This window comes from Seriola lalandi, unplaced genomic scaffold, assembly GCF_002814215.2.
Source record: "Seriola lalandi dorsalis isolate HSWRI2012SDOR001 ecotype SW California unplaced genomic scaffold, Sedor1 jcf7180002054306, whole genome shotgun sequence".
NCBI lineage: Eukaryota > Metazoa > Chordata > Actinopteri > Carangiformes > Carangidae > Seriola > Seriola lalandi.
This window is the reverse complement of record NW_019524859.1, coordinates 691473-716286: the sequence shown is the minus strand read 5'-3', so window position 1 is coordinate 716286 and position 24814 is coordinate 691473. Positions and strand designations below refer to the sequence as shown.

Below are 24814 nucleotides of genomic sequence, written 5' to 3'. Positions count from 1 at the left end.
AAAAAAAAAAAAAAAAAAAATCCCACTGCCATCATGGTGCAGGCATTTCCTCATCAAACTTTAGATCTTTATCGAGCTTAGGAACTGGACATCTGCCGGTTTGGGGGGCTGCCAGGTGGCTGAAGGGGGCTGGGTGAACAAGAGGCTGCTGATGGGCTGATAACAGGGCACTGTATGAGGATGAGGGTGATAAGACGAGGACTGGATGTGAGGGGCGTTGCAAGTGCAGGAATGAAGTAGCAACAGGTTGTTAGAAGTGTGCAGTGATATTACAAATCATGCTCAATTTGTTAATGATTCTACAAGCAGGACTGACCAATTATAATATAATAAATTATTTTGTTATTTATCTAGAATGATATAATTTGAAAAGTCACATGTTGAATGATTCAATACGTTTTAACTACACTGAAAGTGATGATGAGGAAACCATCCACAGACTTCAAGTATGGATGCTGGGAGAAAGTCACTGACCAGATTTTTCCTTAATAAATGAATTTTGCAAATGCTTTTCCTGTCATTATACGGGGAGTTTCAGCTTTAGCAACGCATTTGTGGAGCAGTAATATATTCATTTTCAACTAATATCCCCTCAAGTTTTTCACATTTAATTTGATTTTAATTTCCCTTAGTATTGATTTTTACTATCAGTTCAGAACAAAAGATTTGAGTACAACAACATAATGTAATATTCAATCTGTGCACATCAACATCTAAAAGAAATCTCAAAATGTTTCATGCATCTTTTACATGAGAGAAGAAAAAGCAGCTTGTCTCACCTGTACTCTGGGTCCACCCCCTGACACTCTGGAGATGTAGCCCATGATATATTTGGCCGCCACAGTCTTCCCTGCTCCGCTCTCTCCACTGAAAAAGAGACGGAATGAGACACATGAGTATATGCTCAGACATCAGGTTAAGTGAGGCATGTGCACCTGAGTGGTTCTTTGGTATTATAGCCTATGGCAGCTATTGTGCGTTTTAATCTTGTTGCCTAATCAGTCTTATGACAATGTATCACTGCCGCCTGCGTGTGGTCTGATGTCGAACAAATAACATATGTCAATTAAATAATACTTTAAGCATTTACCACCTGTGCATTACACTTCATAAGGAAGAGAGTAGAGCGCAGATCTTTACTGTACATTCATATTCAAAAACACACTTCTGATTATGTTTTTTCAAGCTGTAGGTGGTTTGTTTACATGTTTTTTCTGAACACACAGCAGCAAACAGGAGGCTTAGAGCTACTGAATGCGGTAAATACTGACATGATGATATTTGAGGTTACTTTTGAGATCCAACCTATCAAGATATTATATGTACATATTCCTCATTTGAATGGTCAAAATCTGCTTTAAGTCAAGTCACAACTGTTGCATTCATAATTGCAATTCACCACTTTGCAGGTTTATGTATGTGTCAGTGTGTATTTGTGTTTCCACCTAAGCAAAGATGAGCTGGACGTTCAGTCACAGTGAATCTGCTGAATAAACAGATTTCATGTGTACAACCTCCATTTTCTATATCAACCAACATGTATTTTGTACAATTAGAAGCAACTAGAAGCAAATTTCAACTCAAGACGCTAAATGAGTGATTGGCTACAGCACATCTGGGCAGATGAATGCTGCAGTAATAAGGACATTTATTCTGTTTTGTCACATTTACAGATTTTTTTCCCATATCTCTCTTCCCTCACCCTACACTTGTCTATTTTCCTCCTTGCCTTTCACTTTGCCAGGGTCATACTTATTTTGACATATGTGGTTTGGCAGCGCATGACAGTGGAGTCTGTTTTTCTTTCTGTGCCTTAAAGTAGGGTCAGGTTGGTAATGCCTCTGTGAGAAACACAGCTGCAGACTGTTAGAGGCTGCCAGAGGAAGTCATGAGAGCCACTCTATTACACAGCAGTCTCTATATGGTTGTAACCCTCCCCCCTATATACCTCCTCGTTTCTTCCAAATCCTCAGCATTGTCTGGGATACCCCGCTGCAGAAGACCCAAGTAACAAGAGTCGGGGGAACAAATATATGATGAGTTTCAGCATATCAAGTTTTAATGCCAGAAAACCCTCCTGAGCTCCATCTGAGAGCATTGTTTCTACTCCTGCAAGTTATTCTCTGAAGAGCTATTTTCAGCACAAGTTGCTGGGAGTTTGAGTCCCATTCCGAGTCCTCAGAGGGGCGAGTCTCATTGTTAAGGAGCTAAAGTGCTGAAAGGCATTGTTAACTTCCGCAGAGATTTATTAACCAAACAAGGACATGGCTTAAAAATGCAATGCAGAAGCAGGGAGGATTAAACATTAACTTTCATGAGGCATTACAGCCACTAGCCATGAGGAGGATGCACAGCCAACACTGAGTTCTAGTTCCAGCGGTTTTAGGTGCACCGCGTTCCCACAGAACTAGTTGAAGTTGTACGTCCAGTAAGTTCAAGCAGACTCTTAAGATTTTGCCTCGCACCTTAAAAACATCAACCTCTCCTTGTATTCAAGCTACAGGAGCCTTTGTCCATCTGTTTTAAGGCTCAATCTACCAGTCCAAAACAAGAGGATGGAGTTGGGGAAGTTGAAATCTCTCGTCAAACTTTAAATGACGAACAAACAATCAACCAGTTTGTGTTTGTGCAGACTTTTGAAGCTATACCTTTGTTAAAGCAGTTTTTTTTTTAATACAGCCAATTTTAGGAAAGAAAATGAGCAGACTGGGTGAAGCAGACACATGATAATAGATTTCCTTCACATTGTGGATTTTTATTTATAATGGCTCTAACAGGAGGAGGAGTACTGATACCATCTGGGCTTTCAAAATGGTAATCTATGTGCAGTGTAGAAAAGGATTAATGTGACATATCGTATGATGACACATGCTTGGTAGCAGAAGTGTTACTCCATGCCGCCCTCACCTCCTTTTATTGTTGTTTTACACACATGCTTAAGTTCAGTGTTTGCTGACCAGGCCTCATTTTCTGCTCCAGTGTTTGGTCAAGCCAACAGGAGTCAGACATTTGACTGATACAGTCTATGAACTGCTGAGTCGGCCATTTCAAAGCAGAACAATCAATCATCCGTTTAACCTAAAATAATTCATTTGCTGCCCTCAGTTAAGAAGGAGAAAAGGACTGGAGTGGCGTACAACGTCACGTGCACCAGCTGTGGGGAACATTACATCTGTGAAACGAGATGGACTCACTTCAGCTGGGATGGGATCAAAGTTATCGACCAAGAGTCAGTCGACAGCTCGGGATGATTCCCCTCTCCATATATGACCAACTATTATCACGTGAGTGAAGAAGGCTGTGAGAGATGTGGTTAAAAGCTCAAAAAAGCTAGTAAGTGTAATTTTGAGTTTAGATCATAGCTTAGATTATTTTTTTATACATACATAAAATAGTTCAGGTTGAAAATTGGTGAGTCAGCAGATATTAAGAACAAGATGGGCCCTTTTCCTTGCACTTTGGTTATTTATCCAAAACAATATAATCCAACTTATTTTAAATATCTTGTTGATTTACATCCAAATAATTTAATTCCTATAAAAGGTGGCAGATTGATATGCCAAACTTAGATGTAGGTAAATTTTCCAATTTCAAAACAAGGAAACATCAGTAAAGGGTCAAAAGCCATAGATATGACTGATAATATAGTAGATCAATTTGGGAAGGAAATTAAATGAAAAAGCCACTTACATAAATACTATTGGGCTTGGGCTTGGCAATCTCTCAATACACATTGTCCTTTTTAAAACTGGTCTTATTATAACAAACCCAGCTCTGGCACAGCCAAGTCTGGAAATGAGCTCATGGACGATCATTAAAAAAACAAGGAGAAAAAAATAGGGGTCCAGCCAACACTGAAAAAACCTGCTTTTTATAGGATTATGGAGCTGTTGTTTGGGTGACATGCTGACAGAAAGACTGAAAATGAATCCCCCTTTAAGGAACACAAAAATGTTTTTCTAACAGGACCATGGTCTTATTTGTCCTGGGAGGAGATGTGAAGAAGTTGGTTCTCAAACTTTTGGAAGATGTCATGGGCCTGATGTCATCTAATAGTTTGATGAGGAGTGCCAAACTGATAACACCAACTACACATACCAGCTCGAGATTTCTGAGCATAGTCACATCAGTCACATGCTGTAGTAAGTAGATGGCAACAGATAAACTGAGAGGCGTGTTGAAATTGAACAAAAACGGGGAAAGTCACAATTTCCCAACAAGTGTAGTCAAAACCACTTCATCCTGAATTCCCCTTACAGTTAATTCACACATTTTCTTAGTAAATGTGAAAAAGCGCTAGCACAGGCCGATGCTGACCACACTGCCTGGCCAGCAGTTCATAGCTGCCTTTGTTTGCTGAGACCTGGTTCATCATAAAACCATTTCCATGCTTTTGTTTGCTGATTTAGTCAATCACAAAGTCCACCTCAGTGCCTTTATGTGGGAAACTGAACTAGCAATTGCTGGCTGTCCAAACAACGGGTGAAAGTGCTGAAGCAGGGGTCATTCATCATGAGGTAAGCACTATAGTAACCACGCTGCTCAGGTGACTGGACCATAGCCATAGCATAAAGCCCCAATCATGACACCACACTTTTCCCTATACAGCTCTGTAGCTTAAAACACATTCACCAACAAACTCAAACAGACTGTTAAAGTACTTAAAGAATCCCCAAATACATGAGGAGAGAGTGGTTCAGGACCAAAGATCAAGCAGGTGTTCTTCCTGTTTTTTTAAACCAGGAAGTTCTTCAGAAATAGCCACTATAACAGTTGCTTTGTTTCCGTCTCACATCCTGAGTTAACAGAGGCCTGATCCAGCTGTGAACTCTGCATTGTTTTCGTGTTTGGGCATTAGGGCATTTTCCTTACCTTGCCTTTAAACAAAGCTGAAGATGATATGATCGAAAAACACCAAAGAAAGTCAACTGTGCCAAATGATGTGGTGGAACCTGTTAGGTCTGTTCCCCTGTTCCCCTCCCAACTATTATCGTGACCTATACTGGCTCAGCAGCAGTTCAGCTTCATTATGACATCTCACAGATCACATTGCACAGATTACTATCTCCAGTCTTTGTCTCACTCTCTCCCCGTCCTGCATATTTAGAAATTTTACTCACTTACACAAGAGGTCAAGGGACAAACTGAGCATAAGAGATATCATATTAAATAAAGAACTTCTCTGCTACTACATATTTTGGCTGACACAAGTCATTAGTTCATGATATGTGAAGAACGTGGAAAATTATGTTATTTAAGTCTTACCTGATGATGACACACTGGTTCTCACGGTCGATCATCATGTTTCTGTACATGTTATCTGCTAGAGCGTAGATGTGAGGAGGGTTCTCATACTGAGCCTGGGAGTTGACAAAAATAATTTAATTACAGTCAGTGTTTAAACAGCTTTTGTAAAACTGTGTGGTGGTGGTTGTTAATCTGAAACTAAAGCCTGGAACACACTGAAGGATGATTCTGGTGATATTCTATATTTTCCTTACTGTCAACAAATATGCAAATACTCACTAGTGCACCAATTGTGTATTAATCCACCACTGAAAATAGTCCTCAACAGATGCCCTGTTTACTTCTGTTTGGGTAAAGAATTGTTCAAAGGTATTGAGAGGTGGATTAACACGTGGTTGGTTTTGGTCTTTTCATTGTATTTGTTGACAATAGAAATGTAGAATAAATTCTGTACTAACTTCACTTTGGCCATGAGGACTTACTTCCAAGACTGTGATAAGTCTGTACTGAAAATAATATACGTTACCACTGCCGAATCTGTTTCCCTTCAAAGGAGCAACAAAGTTAGCTCCTTCATTAATGTTTCAACGTATTCTGAACAAATCTGGACTTTTCCTTGTATTCTTAGCTGGTACGCTCTGAAAATCTGAACCCAGTGCACTTATGTACAACGATAATCTGCCAAACTGTTAAATTTGGCATGTGTGATGCTGAGTGTTTTCACAGTCAGTCAGGATTTTAAAAGTCTTCAAGTGTGCTCCTGGCTTAAGCAGACAAGCCCACTCTCAGCAGGCTGGCCAAGAGAAGGCAGACTCGAACAGGCTGTTCTGTGAAGGTGCTGCCAAACCTTCTCAATGGTTGAGTCAAGTTTCTGACAGCAACATCTGCGCCAGCCCGCTGGAAAGTTCCCACTGCATTTTACTCAGTTCATTTAAAAACCTTTGTCCTTCAGACTGTTACCAACTTAAACCCCCGGCATTTCAATAACACATCAGTGATTCTTAAATGTGTTTATAGTCATTTGCATCATTCATACAAACATATCCTTGAAGAAAAGATGGAAGACTACTTACTGCGCCCTGATACATCTCAATTTCTTTTTCCCCAAAGTACGGCATCTGCTTGAAGGGGTTGATGGAGATAAGCACGGGACCAATGTATGTCTGATGACATTATGTATTAAGGGTCATGACTGGACGTGCAAACAGAGTTTCAAATCATTTTTTACAATGAGATTATGTAACTGTATAGGAAAGAAATGACTTAATCTTAGTCTGCCATGACGTCAACAGAGTGTGAAACAGGGCAGCAGCGGAGTATCTGATGATCAGGCCTGAGCCTAAATAAGTATCCAGTGCTTACAAATAACAGAGAATAGACCGGCCATGTAACACTGTGAGGTTTTATGCCCTGAAGCCAAAATGCCGCTCAAGGCAAATAAAGCTGCTATTGTGGGTGGCCTACAGTGACCCACAGCCTTGGCAGGGAGACCTCGCAGTTACGGCTATTTATTGACCCAAATCAAAGGCCTGACTCAGAGCTGTCGAACCTAAAACTGCCGGCATTTACTAAACTTCATAATCCTGAGCACTGCCAGAGCGTGGACGAAGTTTATGTAATAGGCTGCTTTGAGAATGCTCAGCGTCGCTTTTCAAAGGGTTATTCATTCATTCATCAACTCGTTTCACGTCACGAACGGCTTACGTGTTTGTGTGCGCAGCCACAGCCATACTTTAAAAACCTGCACCTATAGCATTTGTGTGATGGCTACATGAAAATGATAGACCTCAGCACATGAGTCTTAATCACTACCACAATAAAAAAAAAATGATGGCTACTCAAAGAAGACAGCAGCAATGCTCTGATTCAAAAAGATTCCTCCATTATGCAATCTGCTATTCCTCACACCGTTTTGTTGACATTTTGCACCACGGTGAGACAGAACCGGAGTAAATCTGAGATCGGTGAGGGGCAGGATTTAGAGGTCTGGGTGGAGGTATGAACAGAGGGACCCTTTGCCCCACTAGTCATGGCAGAGTCTCAGGGGGAGGGCATTACCTTCCAACACTGACCTATTACTCACTGCTACTATGTCACTGTGAATGACCATTCAGCTATTCTGGAAATAGCACCGATGAGATGGGACTCAACTATTCATCACTGGGGTGTGAACTACGATTGTGAGCAAAGGATACAAAGATGTAGTCATCCATGTATCTCTTCTTGAGGTTGTCCACGATGGCGTCCTCATTGATCTTGCTGAGCAGCACCATGTCATCCACACCGCTGTGTTTGACATTGTGGCTCTGCCAGTGGTACCGGTAGTGCCCCCGGCTCCCCTGCAACAAAACACACACACACACACAATGTACAATTGTTAGTTCATTGAGAAAGACACAATGAGATGGTACGGACAGATGAAGAGTCTGACGTCAAGGCCACACAGCTACATGAAGGAACTGTGGCTTTAAAGCACACTGAGAGGTGGAGGTGGTGTGGTTTTATCACACTGTTGAGATAATCAGACAAAGTGAAAGCCAAGGGGAAAATGGTTATTATCACTAAAGCAAAAACCTCTTAAGTGTTCACATTTTCTGATCCCAGCAGCATGATGAGCCATGTTTACTTTGAAATAGTGCAAGGTCAGATTCCCAGAAGTGCTTTGTGTTATTTGTCCAAGTGTTAAAGATGCTCTGAGCCAGCTTTTATCCACATCCTAACAATTTGGTTTCTCCCTACATTCCAGTTTTTGTTCTAGCTGAGTGAGTCTCTGGAGAACTGAGGTCATTCATCATGCGCTATGAGTCAGTGGTGTCTGGCTACTGTGGACAAGGGTCATAATGTGCTCTGAGGAGTGAGTCTCTTTCTCCTGGACGGAGAACCACAGAGAGCATCGAGAACATTAGTCAACACACGAGTTAACTCTTGACTTCCTCCCCCCTTGGTGAGGAAGTGTCGGAAGAGGAAGGAGCTGAGAGGCAGTTTAAACAATACTGTCAGAGACAAAATAAAATCCTTCCCTCAGTGATACTTCTATAGTAAGATACTGTATTTTATGCAGCAAACACATAGATAATGTTTTAATGGACGTAGCATTTAAAAAAAATTAAATAATCCCATATTCTTTTTGGTGATTCTTTATGAGAAAACAAATTTAATGAAGGTTTTACATTGAAATGAATATCAATCACTTGTTGGAGCTTTCAATCCTATCACGAAATGTCAATCAAAAACCATGCCAACTGACTAATTGATTGCGTTTTTGTCACTTTAGGTGGAAGTAACACACCTTGCTTACAGGTTTTAACCTTAATCACTAGTTGGGTGTTGTGAATGAAGAATGGCAGACAGTTGAAAGTAACACAGCCTAGTTGCCTATCACAGCAGAACTGTTATAAATAAAAAGTTGATCCAGTTATTTTGTTGTTACTCCCACCAATGAGGCCACTTTCCTGACATGATTTTAAAAAATTGTGTTGTGAATGGTGAATGATAAATGCAAGGCAGGGAAAATGATGAAACAAGGCTTGTTTCAGATGATCAATCAATATTATCAAAAAACTTCAAGGATTATTTCTAAACTTTGTCATAATTTAACAGAATTTCAGGCTAAAATTACACTTTTGAAGAACCTAAGTAGGAAAAAGAATTGAATATCATGATCATGTGTATATTCACATACAGTAGATGGAGAGAACGTAATTGGAAATATAATATAATATAATATATATTATATAATATAATTTGTTTCTTAATTACACCTGATATAAAAAACAAACAACTCCTATAAGGCAACAAGCACACTGGAGGCATTGTGGTCATAGTCACATCGTACACATACCCTGGAGTTGACCAAAGATACAGCCATTGAGGGATGGAGTGAACTCAGTATTGAATGACGTATTAGGATATACAATTTCCAAGAAGTGTTCTCTTTTATACCTGGGAAATATAACTATAGAAGTGCTGAAGGAAGATAATTACTTGGTCAAAATCCCTCACAGCTGTGAGGAAGGCTGTTACCAGAGACCAGTTTCATACAGATCCACCAACATGTGGACAGTGGTTAGATACAGCACAGGAAATATTTGTGATGGAGAAAATGACTTATTCTCTAAGAGTGAAAGAAGAACGGGTTTAGCAGAAAACGGGAAAATTAATAATGCTTAGAATGTATGATTTTATTGTCAATAATGTGAATTATTAAGGTTTTAATGAGCAAATCGTAGTTGTATAATGTAACTCCCTCTGCAGTTGCATGTTCTGAGAGTGAGTTATTTGTGTATGTACATTATAAAAGCAATAAAGACAAAAGTGGAAAAAAAAGACAAAACCCTGGTAAATATCTAGGACCACAGTAAAGTAACACGACAGCACAAAATAAACCAGTGGAAAGTCATTGTGCTTTTAGTAATTAACTTTAAATTACTAAATCAAGGGGGAGGGCCAGAAAGCTTTTAATATACTCAGGGGTGACTTTATTCTTTACAACAGCAAAATTAAAACCACTTTACAGACTCGGTCATAGCATGGAAGATGGCGAGGAATGTTAACAGCTTTTCGGCTTAATTCAGCGGGTATTTACCCTCAGGAGGGAAGCAGCAAATTATAGCTTGATTAATTCTCCAGATCACACCCATTAACATGTTTTACAGCTTTTTAGGTGCGGCAGAGGGAGATGCTGACTTCCTTCCTTCCTTAGCAACGATGACAGGGTGATGTCAGGGAGTTTCAAGGAGTTAAAGAAGCAAATTCATGATGTAAAGAAAGAAGCCACGAAGAGAAACAGGCAAAAAAACACACAAATGTACTTGAACACTTGCAGACCAAGTGGCACACCAGTGGCAGACCAAAAATCTAAAAGTATTAAATTCAAGTCAGTTTTGCTCTTTTAACCCAAAATCCAAAATTTTGTCTTGGGGTGCCCTACAATCTATAAAACCCTTGATACAGATAAAGTAAAACTTCCTAAAGGTAAAAAGGGAGAAACCTCGAGAAGAGCCACAGAGAAGAAATCCCTCTCAGGATTCAGTAGGAGTCATTTATAGACAGAAGCAGAGATAGTATAAAATAAAGACACAGAATGACAGTATTAAGTAAATCAAGTCCATTACTTATAACATTGGGTGAATATTAAGGGTAATTTAAGTGTAATAAGAAAGTTTAAGGCTAAATGTAAATGTTTGGTCTGAAGATTGTGGATGTGGATGCTGATCTTTCGGAATAGATTTGTGTATATTTGAGTTTACTTTGTCCTCTGAGGGGCTGACTGGGCCTCAATGATGTCCAGAACCAGCACAACCAGAACCCTGTATTTACTGGTCTTTATATCACCAAATGTTCTTTTTATTCAGGGAATTACTAGGTATCCTTTTGCTGCCACCTACTTATTAAAAGTAGTGCATCAGCAGATGAAAACAGATGAAAACCTTTTCCGTAAAAGTCTACAGTTAAGAGAGTGCTGGCCCAACCACGAAGTGAAAACAATTGAACGTGCTATATTTAACCTCTCTCTCTGCTATGTCTGGAATGATAGTGTGCAGATTTAAGAAGGGAGAGGTAATAAGCTGGAGACGTAGGAGGTAAATGTCAAGTATTCTGAGGATTGTTTCATCTGTTTTGACTTAGGCCTTGTTTAATGAGGCACGAGGAGAAAGAAAATATTCTAACTCACAGGAGTGGACTAAGGCAATAGCTGCACAGGGAAAGAGGGCTGCACACATACACACAAAGACGTCTGGGAGGTGCCCGAATCAACCGCACTCCTCTGCTGCTGGCTGCGGAGCCGCACCAGAGCAACCGGGGGTCGAAGGGTCGTTACACTCGAGTGAATGTAGTATGGCTGTTGGGGTGAGGGGGTCACTTCCCCTACAGAGACATTTCATTTCTGTTCTGCAGATTTTAAATCAGTAACTATTCATGAAAACGCTTCTCCATACAGCCATTAAATTTAAACTGCTCCGTCAGTTTGAATCCAGACACTTGGTGTGAAAAGCTAACAACACAGTAATATTTTGCACTAACAGCAGATGTTTCACCATCGTAACAAAATGTACTTTTATGAATGTGGAAAATGGTGGAGACATTAACCTTTTCCTAAGTGTTTTACTGAATTATGGATTTTCCTGTAATGTTGCTGACAAGATTTCTTTTTTTAAACCTAAAGTTACACTGTGATGTTGCTGAAGTATGCAGATGTTGCATATGCATACAACTTTATTAATGTCTATAAGGGGAATTAGATATACTGACTTGGGAGAAAAAACACCTAACAACACAAACACTGTGTATTAGAGTAAAAACTAAATAGCAGAAGTTTGTATTACAATAAATAACTAACGATTAAATTTACAGGCGGCTAAAGCAGAAGAAGAAGATTCATCTATTCACATACAAGTGCTCAGGGAGATGAAGTCCTGTAGGTGTTTAACTGACCAAAGTCGTTCTATATCAAACCAGTAATCCTCCAAAAATGCAGATATCATGGGATGTATTTTCTCTCATTTAGCTGTCAGTTATGACAAGAAAAATCTCTTTGGCTCGGATTAAAGGAAATCCGAGTTACTGTAGGTCTGTGGTGGAGTATGAGTGCAGACACAGACAGACAAACACAAATACACACAAATACACACACATACACAGGGGACATCTGGCACAACTGGTGACTACGGTGGCCATAACAACACCATCGCCATGGAACCACACAACTTAGCAACACACAGACGCAGTAAAGAAGTGAGCATCTGATATCACCAAAACACAGTGATAAGAAGATCTAAATATATGATAGTTTGACAAGTATCATGGCAACAGTTAATAATGGAAGTATAATAAAAATCAGAGAGGGCAGTTTTGTGTTGATTAGTTTTCCCTCTGGTAATCGAAGATAATCAGATCACCAACAAAAAAAAAAAAAACTCCAGGACCAGACCTTTTCCCAGAAGTTAATACAAAGGAATTTCAACACCAGTCCTGATCTATAAGCCCAGGCTTTCCCTTCATGCAAATACCATTACCATATATGGAGAGTGCTGAGCAGCTCTGGCTCGGTGTACAGGAAATGGCTGGGTTTGATTCAGTATCATAAGCGGCACTTTTCCCCTCATTTCTCCCTTCTGCGTCGTTCTCCTTTTCCACACCAGGATTTGACACACAGTCCACCATGTGTTAGGACTACGTTTCTGCTCTGCCCTCCGAGACAAATCTGGACAAAAGCCATGAGAACGAATTCCTCTCTTCTAAAATAAGAAGCAAGTATAGTCGTTAATCACCCTGTACCAAAAGTCTGGAGAAATCGCACAGCTTTGAAACAAGTAATGAAAGTAAATCGAATACTGGACAAATATCTAAACAACTGAGGCCTTATTTGTCCCACAAACAGGTTGAGTTTCTGTACAGAAACACGCCAAGTCTCCTGTTCGTCATCATCAGACTAGAAAAGGCATTTTTAATAAAGCAAAGTACATACGTTATATTAATTGAAGCCTTTGAAGCTAAATCAGGTTTAAAAACATCCTTTTTAGTGCTACAAGGCAGACTAATAGGTCATGTACTAAAGGAAAGTGCCCCACCAAGCATTTCGGTGGATATGATTTGACTTCGGCCTAGAACAGACTGTAGTAGTGGAGAGACCCCATGTCTGATAAGCCCTCATGTATAAGATTAGTGGTGCCACCATGTAACAGCTTACTTGACCTGATTTTTAAAGTCATTGCTGTCAAAATATCTTACCATGGAGACATGTCGATATACACATACAGCATATGTTATTGTGGTTGTGTTGTGGAATAATTTTAATCTAAAAAAAAGACCTTGTACAGTCCATCTATTTCTTATATGCACTGGTATCTGTATAACAATATATTACCGTCTTTAAATCTCAAACTTCATCTCTTTTTTCCTCTAGAAAAGGTGAAAGGCAAGTGGTGGTCAAAAGAAAACGCTAGAGATGGCTATGGATATAGGACACTCAACAACTGGCCAGCAGCAGTGATTCAGATGTGATGGCTATTTCCAAATTACTATCAGCGCTCGCTGATGACTGTGTGATGAAAAGGCTGCTGCCGAAAGAGCCAAGAACAAAGACCCAAGTACTCTAATTTGGTAAACATGTGTCACAAATTAAAGCACAAATTAAGGATAATTCCAGCCATAGTGAACAAGTCCAAAGAGTTTCCAAAGAGACTCTCGGCCCCATGAAATTCATTGTGTTTTTTGTTTTGTTTTGGTAACCTATGGAGGGATTTTTATAAATGCTCTCATTTATACCTACTTTTTGTAATTTTTGTAATGGGTTTTCTGTGGGAATCTGTGAACCAGATGTAGAGAAAAGTGTTGCCTCAGCATCAACAGCAAATTAAATTAAAAACACCAGACTGGAAATCTGCTATCGCTCCCGACATGATTAGCACGTCTTATCATTACACAGTCTAACACTAGACAACAATGATTCACAGGTCATTAATACTCTCTCAGGATGTCCATTTAATATGGAAATATATCTGTGATTTTCACTGATTTGGCCTCCAGTTCTTACTGGTTCGTGCATCTAAAATGTTGTAGAACAAAAGTTGCTTCCACACTCGTTCGTGCACCATACCAGTGGTTTTGCGTGTTTTAGTCCATTAACATCCAATCATGTATTCTTTATGCTACATTTACATAAGGTTTTTTTAATGATTTCCTACCTTCAAGGCAGCCACTGCCAGCAGTTCTTTTCTTTCCAGTATGAAAATCGAAGTACAGAGACTTAAATCTTGCTTGTGACTGACAGTCCATGATAATGAACAGTGAATCAGCTTTATTTTGTTTGACAAAGTTACAGAACTGTCACACAGTACTTCGCTCATTGATAGGGTGAAACATTTCTAGGAAACTTTACACTCCAACCTAAGAATAACTTTTTTAATGTCTGACAACCAAATTGACATCATCCTTTTCCTGATGTTGTAGATCACTTATTGTTTGTCTCCCTGGCTTTACTTTTCCAACAATCCTAAAACTTGGAAACCCTGTGAATGCAATGCTTTTTAAGTCGACTCTTTAATTATGAAATTTCTGAGCTTCCTTGAATTCACCAAAAAAGACTACTTTTCAAAACAGTCCCTGTGTTATCACAGAGTCATATGGTATCTATTGTATCTAAAAAAAAAAAAAAAGGCACAAAAAATGTCTGCTTTGATGGATTACCCATCACTAAAAAAGGCTGAAACAGATGCAAGTTCACTGCTATGAAGCAAGAATATGGTACGCTTCAAAATATGGTATAGTGCAAAGAACTGAATATAATTTGCATTAAATTGTTTTAACCTTGTAAAAACACTGATCAAACAGTAACCATTGGATATTTGTGTCATGTGTTATTCTTTTTTCCCAGTAATACTATTATTCATCTATCCATCCATCCATTAGTCATACCCGCTAATCCCTGGACAAGAAGCAAGGCACACCCTCAACCGGTCGCCAGTTAGTCACAGGGCTGACAAATGGAGACAAATGACCATTCACGCAATTCACCAGTCTAGTATGACTAGTGGACACTAAAATACTAAAAGGGCTATAACTGCTCCCAAGACTGTCCACTCCTAAACTGTGCCAAAAGAAGTCAGGGAATAGCTCCAACACACATTCACAGCAAGAACGTATGGGTTGATTTTGACAGATTGTTTTTCCCCTCTTGGTGGAATCCAAAACATATTTGGTTGGATCTTACCTAAAAAGAGCTTAAGGATGTATGACTCTCTAAACAGAATTTCCACCTGGTCTCTGTTGCTTGCGTCTGCACTTTGTCCAAGCTCACTCACTATGTATAATCAGGCCAGATGCTGATAAAACTGCTGACTGGGATGGTTTGCCTCTCCAAGGTAGACGAGGAAGATAAACAATGATGAGAAACAGAGTAGAAACTCAGTAGCAGAAGTAGTGTGTGTGTGTGTGTGTGTGTGTGTGTGTGTGTGTGTCAGAAGTTCAAACCGGATCAGACTGTCTCACACTATGGGTCGTTGCTGCTGTGTGACACCACACATACACTCTCTCACACACACACACACACACACACACACACACACACACACACACACACACACACACACACACACACAAGCCTCTTCCTCTAAAGTGATGCTGAAAACTACAGATGAGGCTGGAACTTGATTAAAGAGTAAATGCACACTGAATTACACAGAGCAGAAAACAGTTGCTTACAACTATCCCTAAACTGGAACTGTTAATGAGGTTGAAACTCTGGCAGCGCTAAACATATACTTACATAAAATACTGTGTAGTATAATGTGTGTATAATGTGTGTTCACTTTGTCTAACACCTCTCTAGGTTATAAATCCAAGTCCTGTGCTGCTGAGTTAAAGACAAACAAAAGCTTGTTTGTAAAAGCCAATCCACATTTTGTAGTACTACAGCCAACATGCAGTCACATTTGTCTCAACACCACATAGGAAGAGAGGAGGCAACCTGTCGCTTCGCCTGCCAACAGAACAAGCAGACATGTCTGCAAGGTCTGTTCTGAAGCCTGCAGCCTCGCATATTAAACATTGGAGATGAACTGTTGTCTTTTTAAACATGTGAATATCACTGGCAATCAATTGATCTGTTTTTTTTCGCAGAAATCGCCAGAAAGAACTGAATCATACAATTGCAGAATTCTAATAGTGAAAAGAAAGCAATAAACCAGCATCTTAAATATCAATATTTCACTATATCAGGAAATAACTGCTGAATCAAGCATATGATCCAGGCTGAATGGCACTGAATGGTGTGTGGCCAAAAGTTGGCACAACCACTTTCTGTTTTCAATGCTAACCCTTTAATGGAAATTCTACCTATTTATCTGAAAGTGCAAATGATGCTTGTTAACACAGCACTACTTCCAGCCTCAGCTAGAAACTAAACTTTAAATTTGTGATCTCACCGGGATATAAAACCTGGCGCTGCTCAGCTGACAATGAACCATGCTCTGAATTTGTGGAACTACAACATACTAACTGACTGGGTTTGTGTTCAGTCACATGTTCAAGCGTACACTAGACATCTAACTTAAGGAAACCGGTTGAAAATTCACACACATTGACTAGGACACAGAAATAACAATTAGTGAAAACTGTGACATTCCCTTTTCAACACTAAACCACAGCCACAATGCCAGTAGCGCTTGCCTGAGTCACATCCACACACACAGTGGGGCAACAAAGCAGTCACTATAGCGGTCAGAGCCAAAACTCACTAGACTTTGGAGAAGCATTGTCTTGTCAATCAAAACAACTCTGACCTGACAATTATTGTCATACTGGTTATAATATTTCCCTACCAATGCAAAAACTTGGAACCAAAACCTTTGGAAATTGTGCATTCACAGGAAATATGAGATTTATGGAAATGTGAACATAAAACTTTTTCCTGTAAATGATCCCGTGAAAGAACACCTGCACATACAGTAGAGGATAGTGGTGAGCAGAGACGGTTCTCTTGGTATCTTTGTACTTGTGATAACTTGAATGGTGACTTGGTCACTTGCATGTAATTGGGACACCATCATAAATAATGCAACCAACAGGCCTTCCCCGTGACTAGATAACTCACACTGTTATCTGAACTGCCAGAGGTCACATAAAAGGGAAGAATGAAAAGAAAAATATTGATCTGCTCGGATTTGGTAACACGAGACCTGAGTGGTTGTGATGATGTTATAATGCTGTGCCTGCAGGGCAGGGCAGGGCACCTTTCCTCCCAAAGAAAGAGGACATAATGATCAAGTGTAAACAGATACTGGATGACTTTTAACACGTCTCAGACTGAACTACACAAAGCTTCAGCTTCACAGTAACAGCACTTTTCTTGAGAGCTTGAGAGCTGCTTGTTTTACACATCTCAAACTGAACCCATCTCTTAAATGGGTGACAACAGCAGTAAGGTTCCTAATAAAATGTGATATCAAAGGAAATGTGGTTTAGGGTGGAGCTCAGCTGAAATCCTAGACAAGAAACATGTCTCAGAATTCTGTATTTCTTTTTAAATATCTTTTGAAAGCAGTCTAAGTAGTGGTTGAATGTAGACAAACCATCTACAGTGGAAATCCAAATCAGCATCTTCTCTCATAGCAGCTGAATACATGTTAAGACACAAATTGCACTCTTTTCATCTAAAACTAAAGATAGAGGAGAAACTTGACATAGTGAATTGTGTGTAACAACAAAGCAGTACTTGGTTTGGTAAAATGCCACAAAACCTGGCAGGACTGCCTGTGTTTCCTGCAGCTCATGAATTATTTCAACACATTCTTCACTTCTTAGAAGCTAAAAATGAGAATCATGGACCGATCGTCAGATCTAAGTTTTGACAAAAAAAAAAAAAAAAACTGAGCCAATAAAGACAAAATCTAGCATTTAGAGAATAAATCTTTTAAAGTGGGTTGTTAAAAATTTAACAACCATGGCTCTGATCATATCATATCAGGCCCTGCTTTCTTTTTGACTACATAATAATGCCTCCATTATTTTATGATGAACCACTGACAGAAAGATCCTCTAGTGTTAGAACTGAGAAGCCAGCAGTTGACATTATCAAACAGCTGTAATTATGAAAGTCATTGTCTCTTAAAGGTCTCCAGGAGAGCTTCCAGCTGAATCAAATGGTTGCACTCAGAACAGAAGCACTGCGTCTGTTTTTGAGGAAAATATAATATCTATTAAAACAGATAAACCTCCAGGATTCAGTCAGAAAACAGAAGTAAAGCTCTGAAAAACACAGCAAATCAAGGGAATTGTTTTTGCTGTGAGCTGAAACTGTTTGGATCTTGAGTACAGTGCTGTTACAGACTGAGAAGCTAACGTTGGTCAAAGGTGCCTCACGTTTCTGTGAGAAAGGTCACAAAGGTCAGACAAGGTCAGTCCTCTGCTTTAACCTAAGAGCAAGAATGTATTTTCCTGACTATGTGGTTTCAGTAAACAACACTTGTTTTCCAGAGTTTTAAGTTTGTCCAAAAGCTACAGGAGGTTTTATGACAAGATCAAACAGAACTGTGATAGATCACCATGACAGTACTGTTGTTAATCTTTCTTACTGTATCTGCAACAAAAAAATAAACTCCGGACTACATATTTAGGACTGTGACCACAAGCGCATTAGTGTTTTCAACTGCAGGTTCAATGGGTGAAAGGGTGTGGTACATGCGTATGATGAATGTGAGTTTAATGACGTTGACTTTATGCACTCCACCAAAGTGAACACAGTAATAATGCAGCTAAAAGAATGACTCAGCTGTTTAATTCATACACTGACAGCACAAACAAAATCACTTAGCTGCTTCCCAGTATGTGGGAGCACCAGTCTGCACTGGTTGATAGCGTATACTGTAATTCTTCTAATTAAAGAGCAGAACTAAAAGTGTTCAATAAAAATACAGATGTGCTAGTCCTGAGTATCCAAAAAAGGAGGGCAAGAAATGTCTGCTACTTTGGAAAAGGAGCCTATATGAAACTATAGATAATAAAAAGAAGAAGTGCATCAAAGTATAAAAACTACAAACACTACAGGCAGCCCATTTCAATCAGAAAACAGAGTTGGTGAATGTCCTGTTAAGGGCATGTTACACGGTATATGTTACCCAGCTGGAATGCATATGAGGATGAAGTTTAACAACAGAAAGGTCCAGGATTTTCATTTTGGAAATGCATTCAGTTTTATTAATTTTATTGTGACCCTAGCTGCTGTAAATAACCACTTCTGTCAATGATGACAGGAATCCAACAGAAGCAGCCAAACCCAGTGCTGATCATATCCAAGTACTTTGTTTTGGCCTGTTAGTGATATTATTATTCACAAAAAGAGAAATCCACATGGAGAATTAAAGTGATTACATGATAACATTAGAGTCCAGTCATGACCCATATTGATATCTTTGCTACTGAATTCTGCATGACAAGGAGTTGCAAATAGCCAACTGATAAATACAGCTAAGGAAAAAGCTCATGTGGTCTCTGTCATTCAGCTACAGGCAGGAATCTAAACTTAGTTTGTAATGTACCATCTATTAATGCCATTCATTTTTACTCTTACAGTTTATTTAGCTGGCCTGGTGCATGTATATAATACAGTAGTGTTTATGAATGAAAATAACATCAAGTTCAAGAGGATACTATTTTGACGCTCGGGTCACTGCATGATTCCACAAAGAAATGCGCTGACTCAGCCCTGCCATGGGACATGTGCCAGAAAAGACAACTAATTCAAACCAGCTAATTTTGACTTTTGTTTCCAGTCAGTTCATTCATGCCTTTCTATACAAAGGCTGACAAACCTTTAAAAAGCTTTAACTCTGCTCTTGTTCCTCATTGATCACTGTCTTCGCTCCTGTGACTTCTTCCAAGATTGCCTGTACCAAAATTACGCATGTGCAACTCTATTATTTAAAGATATACATTTAAATATCCTACAACTGCCCTCAGGTAAATACAGGTCTCCATTTAACTGATTCTAGATTGGAAAAAAAAATATCAAAAACAAAGGTGGTGACCCATTTTGACTCATGGCCCTAATGTTCAATTCAGCAGAGCAAACAGCAACAAAAGAAAAACTACTTAACGAAAAACAAAAAATGTCAGGCACTATAAGAATTCAGCTGCTTATAAGATCAACCATAAAAATCACACTTTTTTTATTCATGATATAATAGCCATTTTAATTCCCTGTGCTAGTACAGTGTCTTTTTAAGGAAGTAAGGTTAAACAATAGCAATCTACAGGCCAGACCTAATGCAACTGACAACATAAAGACAAATGAAGTTTCCAATGGACAGAGTGAGAGGCTAGTCACTGAGTCAGAGGCCAAACACTGGCTGGCATGTGACAATGGGAAACTATTAGAGCAGATAAGCGGAGCACAGCTGCAAGAGTCTGACCTTGTTCCCTGTCCATGATGAGGGAAGTCATACATGCAAATAGGCAGCTATAAAAGGACACTGCGTGGTTTATGATCTAAGAACAAGGAAAATAAACTAAACAAGCATCAAAGGACATTACATGGAGTAGTTATGTATGTAAATGTCATAACATTTACAACAGCATGTATTTGTCTTTTACATTACCTTTTTAAAGTAAAAGAGAAGTTGTCTGTTCAGGCATGGAGTTTGATGATCTTATAACAGCTGAGCAAGACAATTTGGTTTAACCCCCGACAGATTTTTAATTTGTTAGAGACAATCATCTGCTAGTATGATGGGAGTGTTTATCTGCTCCATGCTGAGCAAACGCAAACTCAGAATCATCACATTTTAGCTGATGTGCGATTAAATTTACACCCCATGATAACTCCATAAAATATTACAGCTGTGTAATTATTTACCAAATAGGATTAAGTTCAGTTCATCTCTGCACAGCACTCTGTCTAGTTGCTTCATGCACAACCTTTGGTGATCAGCTGAAGTAGCTACATCCTCTCCTCATCAATAACACAAGCATTACTTCAATTGGTAGTCACTTCTAAAACAAAGTTGAAGCATACACACAGAGCTGAGCTGTGCAGCTGCGTTGCACGGTGCACACACTGCTCAGGGAGAGAAAACCGATGGGTGCTCCCCACCTCACCACTTCCAGCGTTCAGAATATCATGTTTCACAGTACAAGAATACTGGAGGTCTTCATGTCACCACTTGACAACTCAATGATGAAACATGAATATAAATAAAAATATACTTCTATTGTAAGTGACTACACCCATGGAGCCTTTGGTTTCTGTGGAAACAATACAAAATCATAGCTACTGTCTTATGTCCCTATAATGTTTAATTTGGCAGCGATGACAGCTACTGTACAACAATAAACAAATAAAGCAGCAATTACTCCAATTGGAAAAAATATTACAATACTTGCTTGCAATAAATTTAAAGATTAAATAATAAAAGTTGTGGGAAGGTTACATTTCCATTGAAAATGGAAAAAAAACAGGAGCTGCATAAAGAAGACTGATAGAAAGCGAAAAAACTTGATGGTGGCTGACAACTTGCATTTAAAGTGTGCAGTTTATAAGCTTATCCAGAATGATTTACAAGTGCAACAGCAGAAGTCAACACTCAAGAGGTCCGTCATCACAGACAGTAAAGCAGTGAAAGCATAGTTGTAGCTTTGTAACAAAGACGTAACTGATCAGGAGGAGAGTGTGAGTGTACTGAACCACAGCAACAAGCCTAACGAGTTCCCCAGGTCCACAGAATGGGTGTTCGTCTTGTTTTCAGAGAGAGGGCTTGAATTCCTGAGCAAATCTCTACAGCAGTGATGGGTTTGAAAATGGAGCGCCAGCTTTGAAATGAAGGGAGAGGGGGGTTGCTCAGTACGCACCTCCCTGTAGGAGAAACTAATGCAAACCATCTGCTGTCATACCGACTTGCTATTCAGCATCTGGCAGAGAAGGACCCAGCGAGCGATGCTGGTGTCTGCTACTCCAGACAGTGAGGATGACAATCAGACTGTTTTCTCTCTCTTCTACTCTCTACATGAGCTGGCACCATCCTTAACCTCCTCTAAAAAGCTCTAAAGACAAAACCTACATTACTTTCAGCAAGTCTTAGAAACTGTTTGAAAGAGTTGAGATGAAAGTTTTATCTCTCAACACCATTATATTCACCACTCTGTCATTGCTATAGAGTATTTCCTGCTGTCATTTAGGTCACCTCACAGGGAGAAAACAGCTGCTGTTCATTCGCTCACAGGCAAAAAGAGTGTGTAAGGGATAACAGCTTCACAAAAGCAGAATTAAGGCAGGAATTCTGCATGAATATATATATATATATATATATATTTTTTGCTTTTATATTTTTTGTCATGGCTCAAGTGTAAAAGCTCTGTTATGCTGACAATGCTCCTTTGGGGTTTTCCTCTGGGTAACCTGACCTACAGGTTCCATACAACGCTTAAGATGGCAGAATGCTCACAGGTTTCTGTCCTGCCTATTTCAAATAGACATTGTGTGTATGTGAACAGGTTTGAAGATGCTGTAATGCATGAAACATACTGTACAGAGACATTTTGAGTTCTTCAGAATATTCCTGAAGGTAAACTTTAACCCAAAACAAACATATACTTTGTGTTCTTGAGGCAATTTACAACACCTTCAGTTAAGTGCCGTCTCCTTGCTGTAAGAATGTGCTGAAGAGCTGCATCAAGCTGTATTATTATGTTCAACAGCCAGAGTGGGATTTCTGCCACAGAGGACAGTGACTTGAGGAATTGTTGCCAAAACACAAGGATGAGGCCACACAATGTCCTCCATAACTTAGCTCTAGGCGTGTCAGGAATGGCATTCAGTAACCAGGAAAAACCTGTCTCCCTGTAATGCACAACAGGCTGCACACATCATACACAGTAGACACACTCCACCTGACACACGCTCCCTGGCTGCCTCTTCCTCTTCCTCCAAGACTAACCGGTTTTTTGAAAGATGGCTGCACCTGATACACCTGACTGATGTTTTTAAATGACATCTCTCTGGATGTCACTCAGTCAGTGCCTTCTCTAATAACCTTCACTGCATCCATAACAAGTCTGTGACTGTCAGGACTGTTACTACTTGTGGGATTCATGATAAATATGAGAAAAGCACTTCCAAAAATAAACGTCTAATTAAAACAGAGTACCAACAAATATTACGTTTTCCATGACAAGGCAACTAAGGAAACTTAGTCTAATTTTAGAATATTATTGGCTAGGGATATATATCGATTAAACATTGCTCAGTGTTAAATATTTTTTTATATTGACTGTACAAAACAAATTGTGCCATAATATCTCCGCCAGCGTAAATATCACTCACCATCCTCTCACTTCAACGCAACAGTCGCAGTCTTCCCTGTCCGCAATCCAGTCTTTGTGCGAACCTCAGTGAAGTTCAAAGTGTTTCAAAAAACTCTGAGTCGGTTAACCTAAAGCCAGAAGACAATATCCACGTTTACAGACGATATTCCCGATAAACTCCTGACAGCATGGATGCGGCTGGCTCATCGGTGTCGTCCGTCCATCGCGCGGTCAGATGTGAGTCTTTACACTGACAGCGGCGGAGCAATGTCCAAACAGCGAGCTGCTTAGTGATTTACAGAGGGAGCTGAGCAGTGCCCTCAAAAACCGCCTCTCAAACATAACACAGGAAACTGAGCCGGAAGGTCCAATCACAGGGCGCCGAACGTGGAATATGCTTAAATATTCATTAGTTACTGGGAGTGAAACAACTGGGCATGCGCGGTTTTGGGACTTCCTAACAACAGACTGAAATAGAGCCGCAGTCCCTTCATACTATGAACTCTCTATTTACTCACTGTCTGTGCTCACAGCTCCAGCACATCCTGAAATACAGTAATGTTGGTTACATTGTCAGTGGTGGAGAAAGTACTTGAGTTAGAAATACTCTAAAAGTCTCACTCACTGAATCTAAACTCACTGCATTCAAAATTATAGTGAAGTAAAAGCACAAAAGTTGCCTATTAGCATCAAATTATCTTATCTTGATAAAAAACTGAATTTATCTTCATAATTCATTTGGGAATTATATTTTGTATCATTATTCTGAGTCAGTAAAGTAACAATCTACTAAAATTACCAAATAAATGTAGTGGGATTGGTGAAGAGTAAGTATTTTCCTCTGGAGTGTAGTGGAGTAGAGGTGTAAAGTAGCAGGAAATGGAAATACTCAAGAAAAGTACAAGTAGCTCACACTGTACTTAAGTACAGTACTCCACCACTGTACATTGTAAAACCAAGTTTTAACTTTAACCTGTATGTCTTCTTTGTCAAATGAAGCCTTTTAGTGCTTCAGAGTCAAACTAATCGGTGACCAACAGGAGCTGTGTTTAAATATAAAATGATAATTCCAAGCATGATGCCTTTTCCTTTTTACATGCTGCTTGTTGAATAATCATTTGAACTTCATATATGGCTGCTGGGGATCCCAAGTGACTTAGCGTCTCAATATCACTGGTTTATATCTGGTTCATGTCGTTCGATTTATAACAGTGTTTATCTTCTATGTGACTGTTGGTAATAAATTGCATTATTTTTTAAAAAGGTTAAAAGTTCCTAAATTCTGTGCAGTAATTCAGTCCTTTCTCTCTCTGAAGACAAAAGACCTCCGGGAGATCTCTTTTGAAGTGCATGGGTGGCACTGGTATCCACTTCTCACAGTCTCCAGCCAGACTGAGGCTTTCCTTGAAATGATGTTGGGCAGTGAGGCGACTCTCTGGGTGTAACCTGTCTAACAGGCTGCCTCTGTATGCAGTCGATACATAGGCCCAGTGTGTGTGTGTGTGTGTGTGTGTGTGTGTGTGTGTGTGTGTGTGTGTGTGTGTGTGTGTGTGTGTGTCATATGTAAGTCTTCTTTTAAATCAAATACAACACTAGCACTAACACTAGCAAGCAAACAGCTGTAGGGTGATGCTGTTGGTGCAATGTTTTGTCACCACCCAGTGGACAAGGCAGACTCTATGAAAACATTTGAAAATATGGGCCAGGGCAGTGTTGATTTAGATGTATGATCACAGCAGGGCATTTACCAAGAGCATTATGAAAAATCTAT

General features: G+C 39.5%; 1 protein-coding gene across 2 annotated transcripts in view; it reads right to left on the bottom strand.

The window, feature by feature from the left end:
• myo1ea (myosin IEa) overlaps positions 1 to 23320 on the bottom strand; it is a 48184-nt gene extending 24864 nt beyond the window's left edge. For both annotated transcript variants that reach the window (XM_023406400.2, XM_023406401.2), the window contains exons 1-5: positions 23063 to 23320; positions 7443 to 7586; positions 6321 to 6410; positions 5266 to 5360; positions 780 to 867 (exon numbers count right to left, since the gene is read on the bottom strand). In XM_023406400.2, coding sequence (XP_023262168.1) covers positions 780 to 867; positions 5266 to 5360; positions 6321 to 6410; positions 7443 to 7586; positions 23063 to 23065 — 420 coding nt within the window. In that variant the 5' untranslated portion in view covers positions 23066 to 23320. The remainder of the gene's footprint in view (positions 1 to 779; positions 868 to 5265; positions 5361 to 6320; positions 6411 to 7442; positions 7587 to 23062) is intronic.
• Positions 23321 to 24814: the final 1494 nt, after the last annotated feature.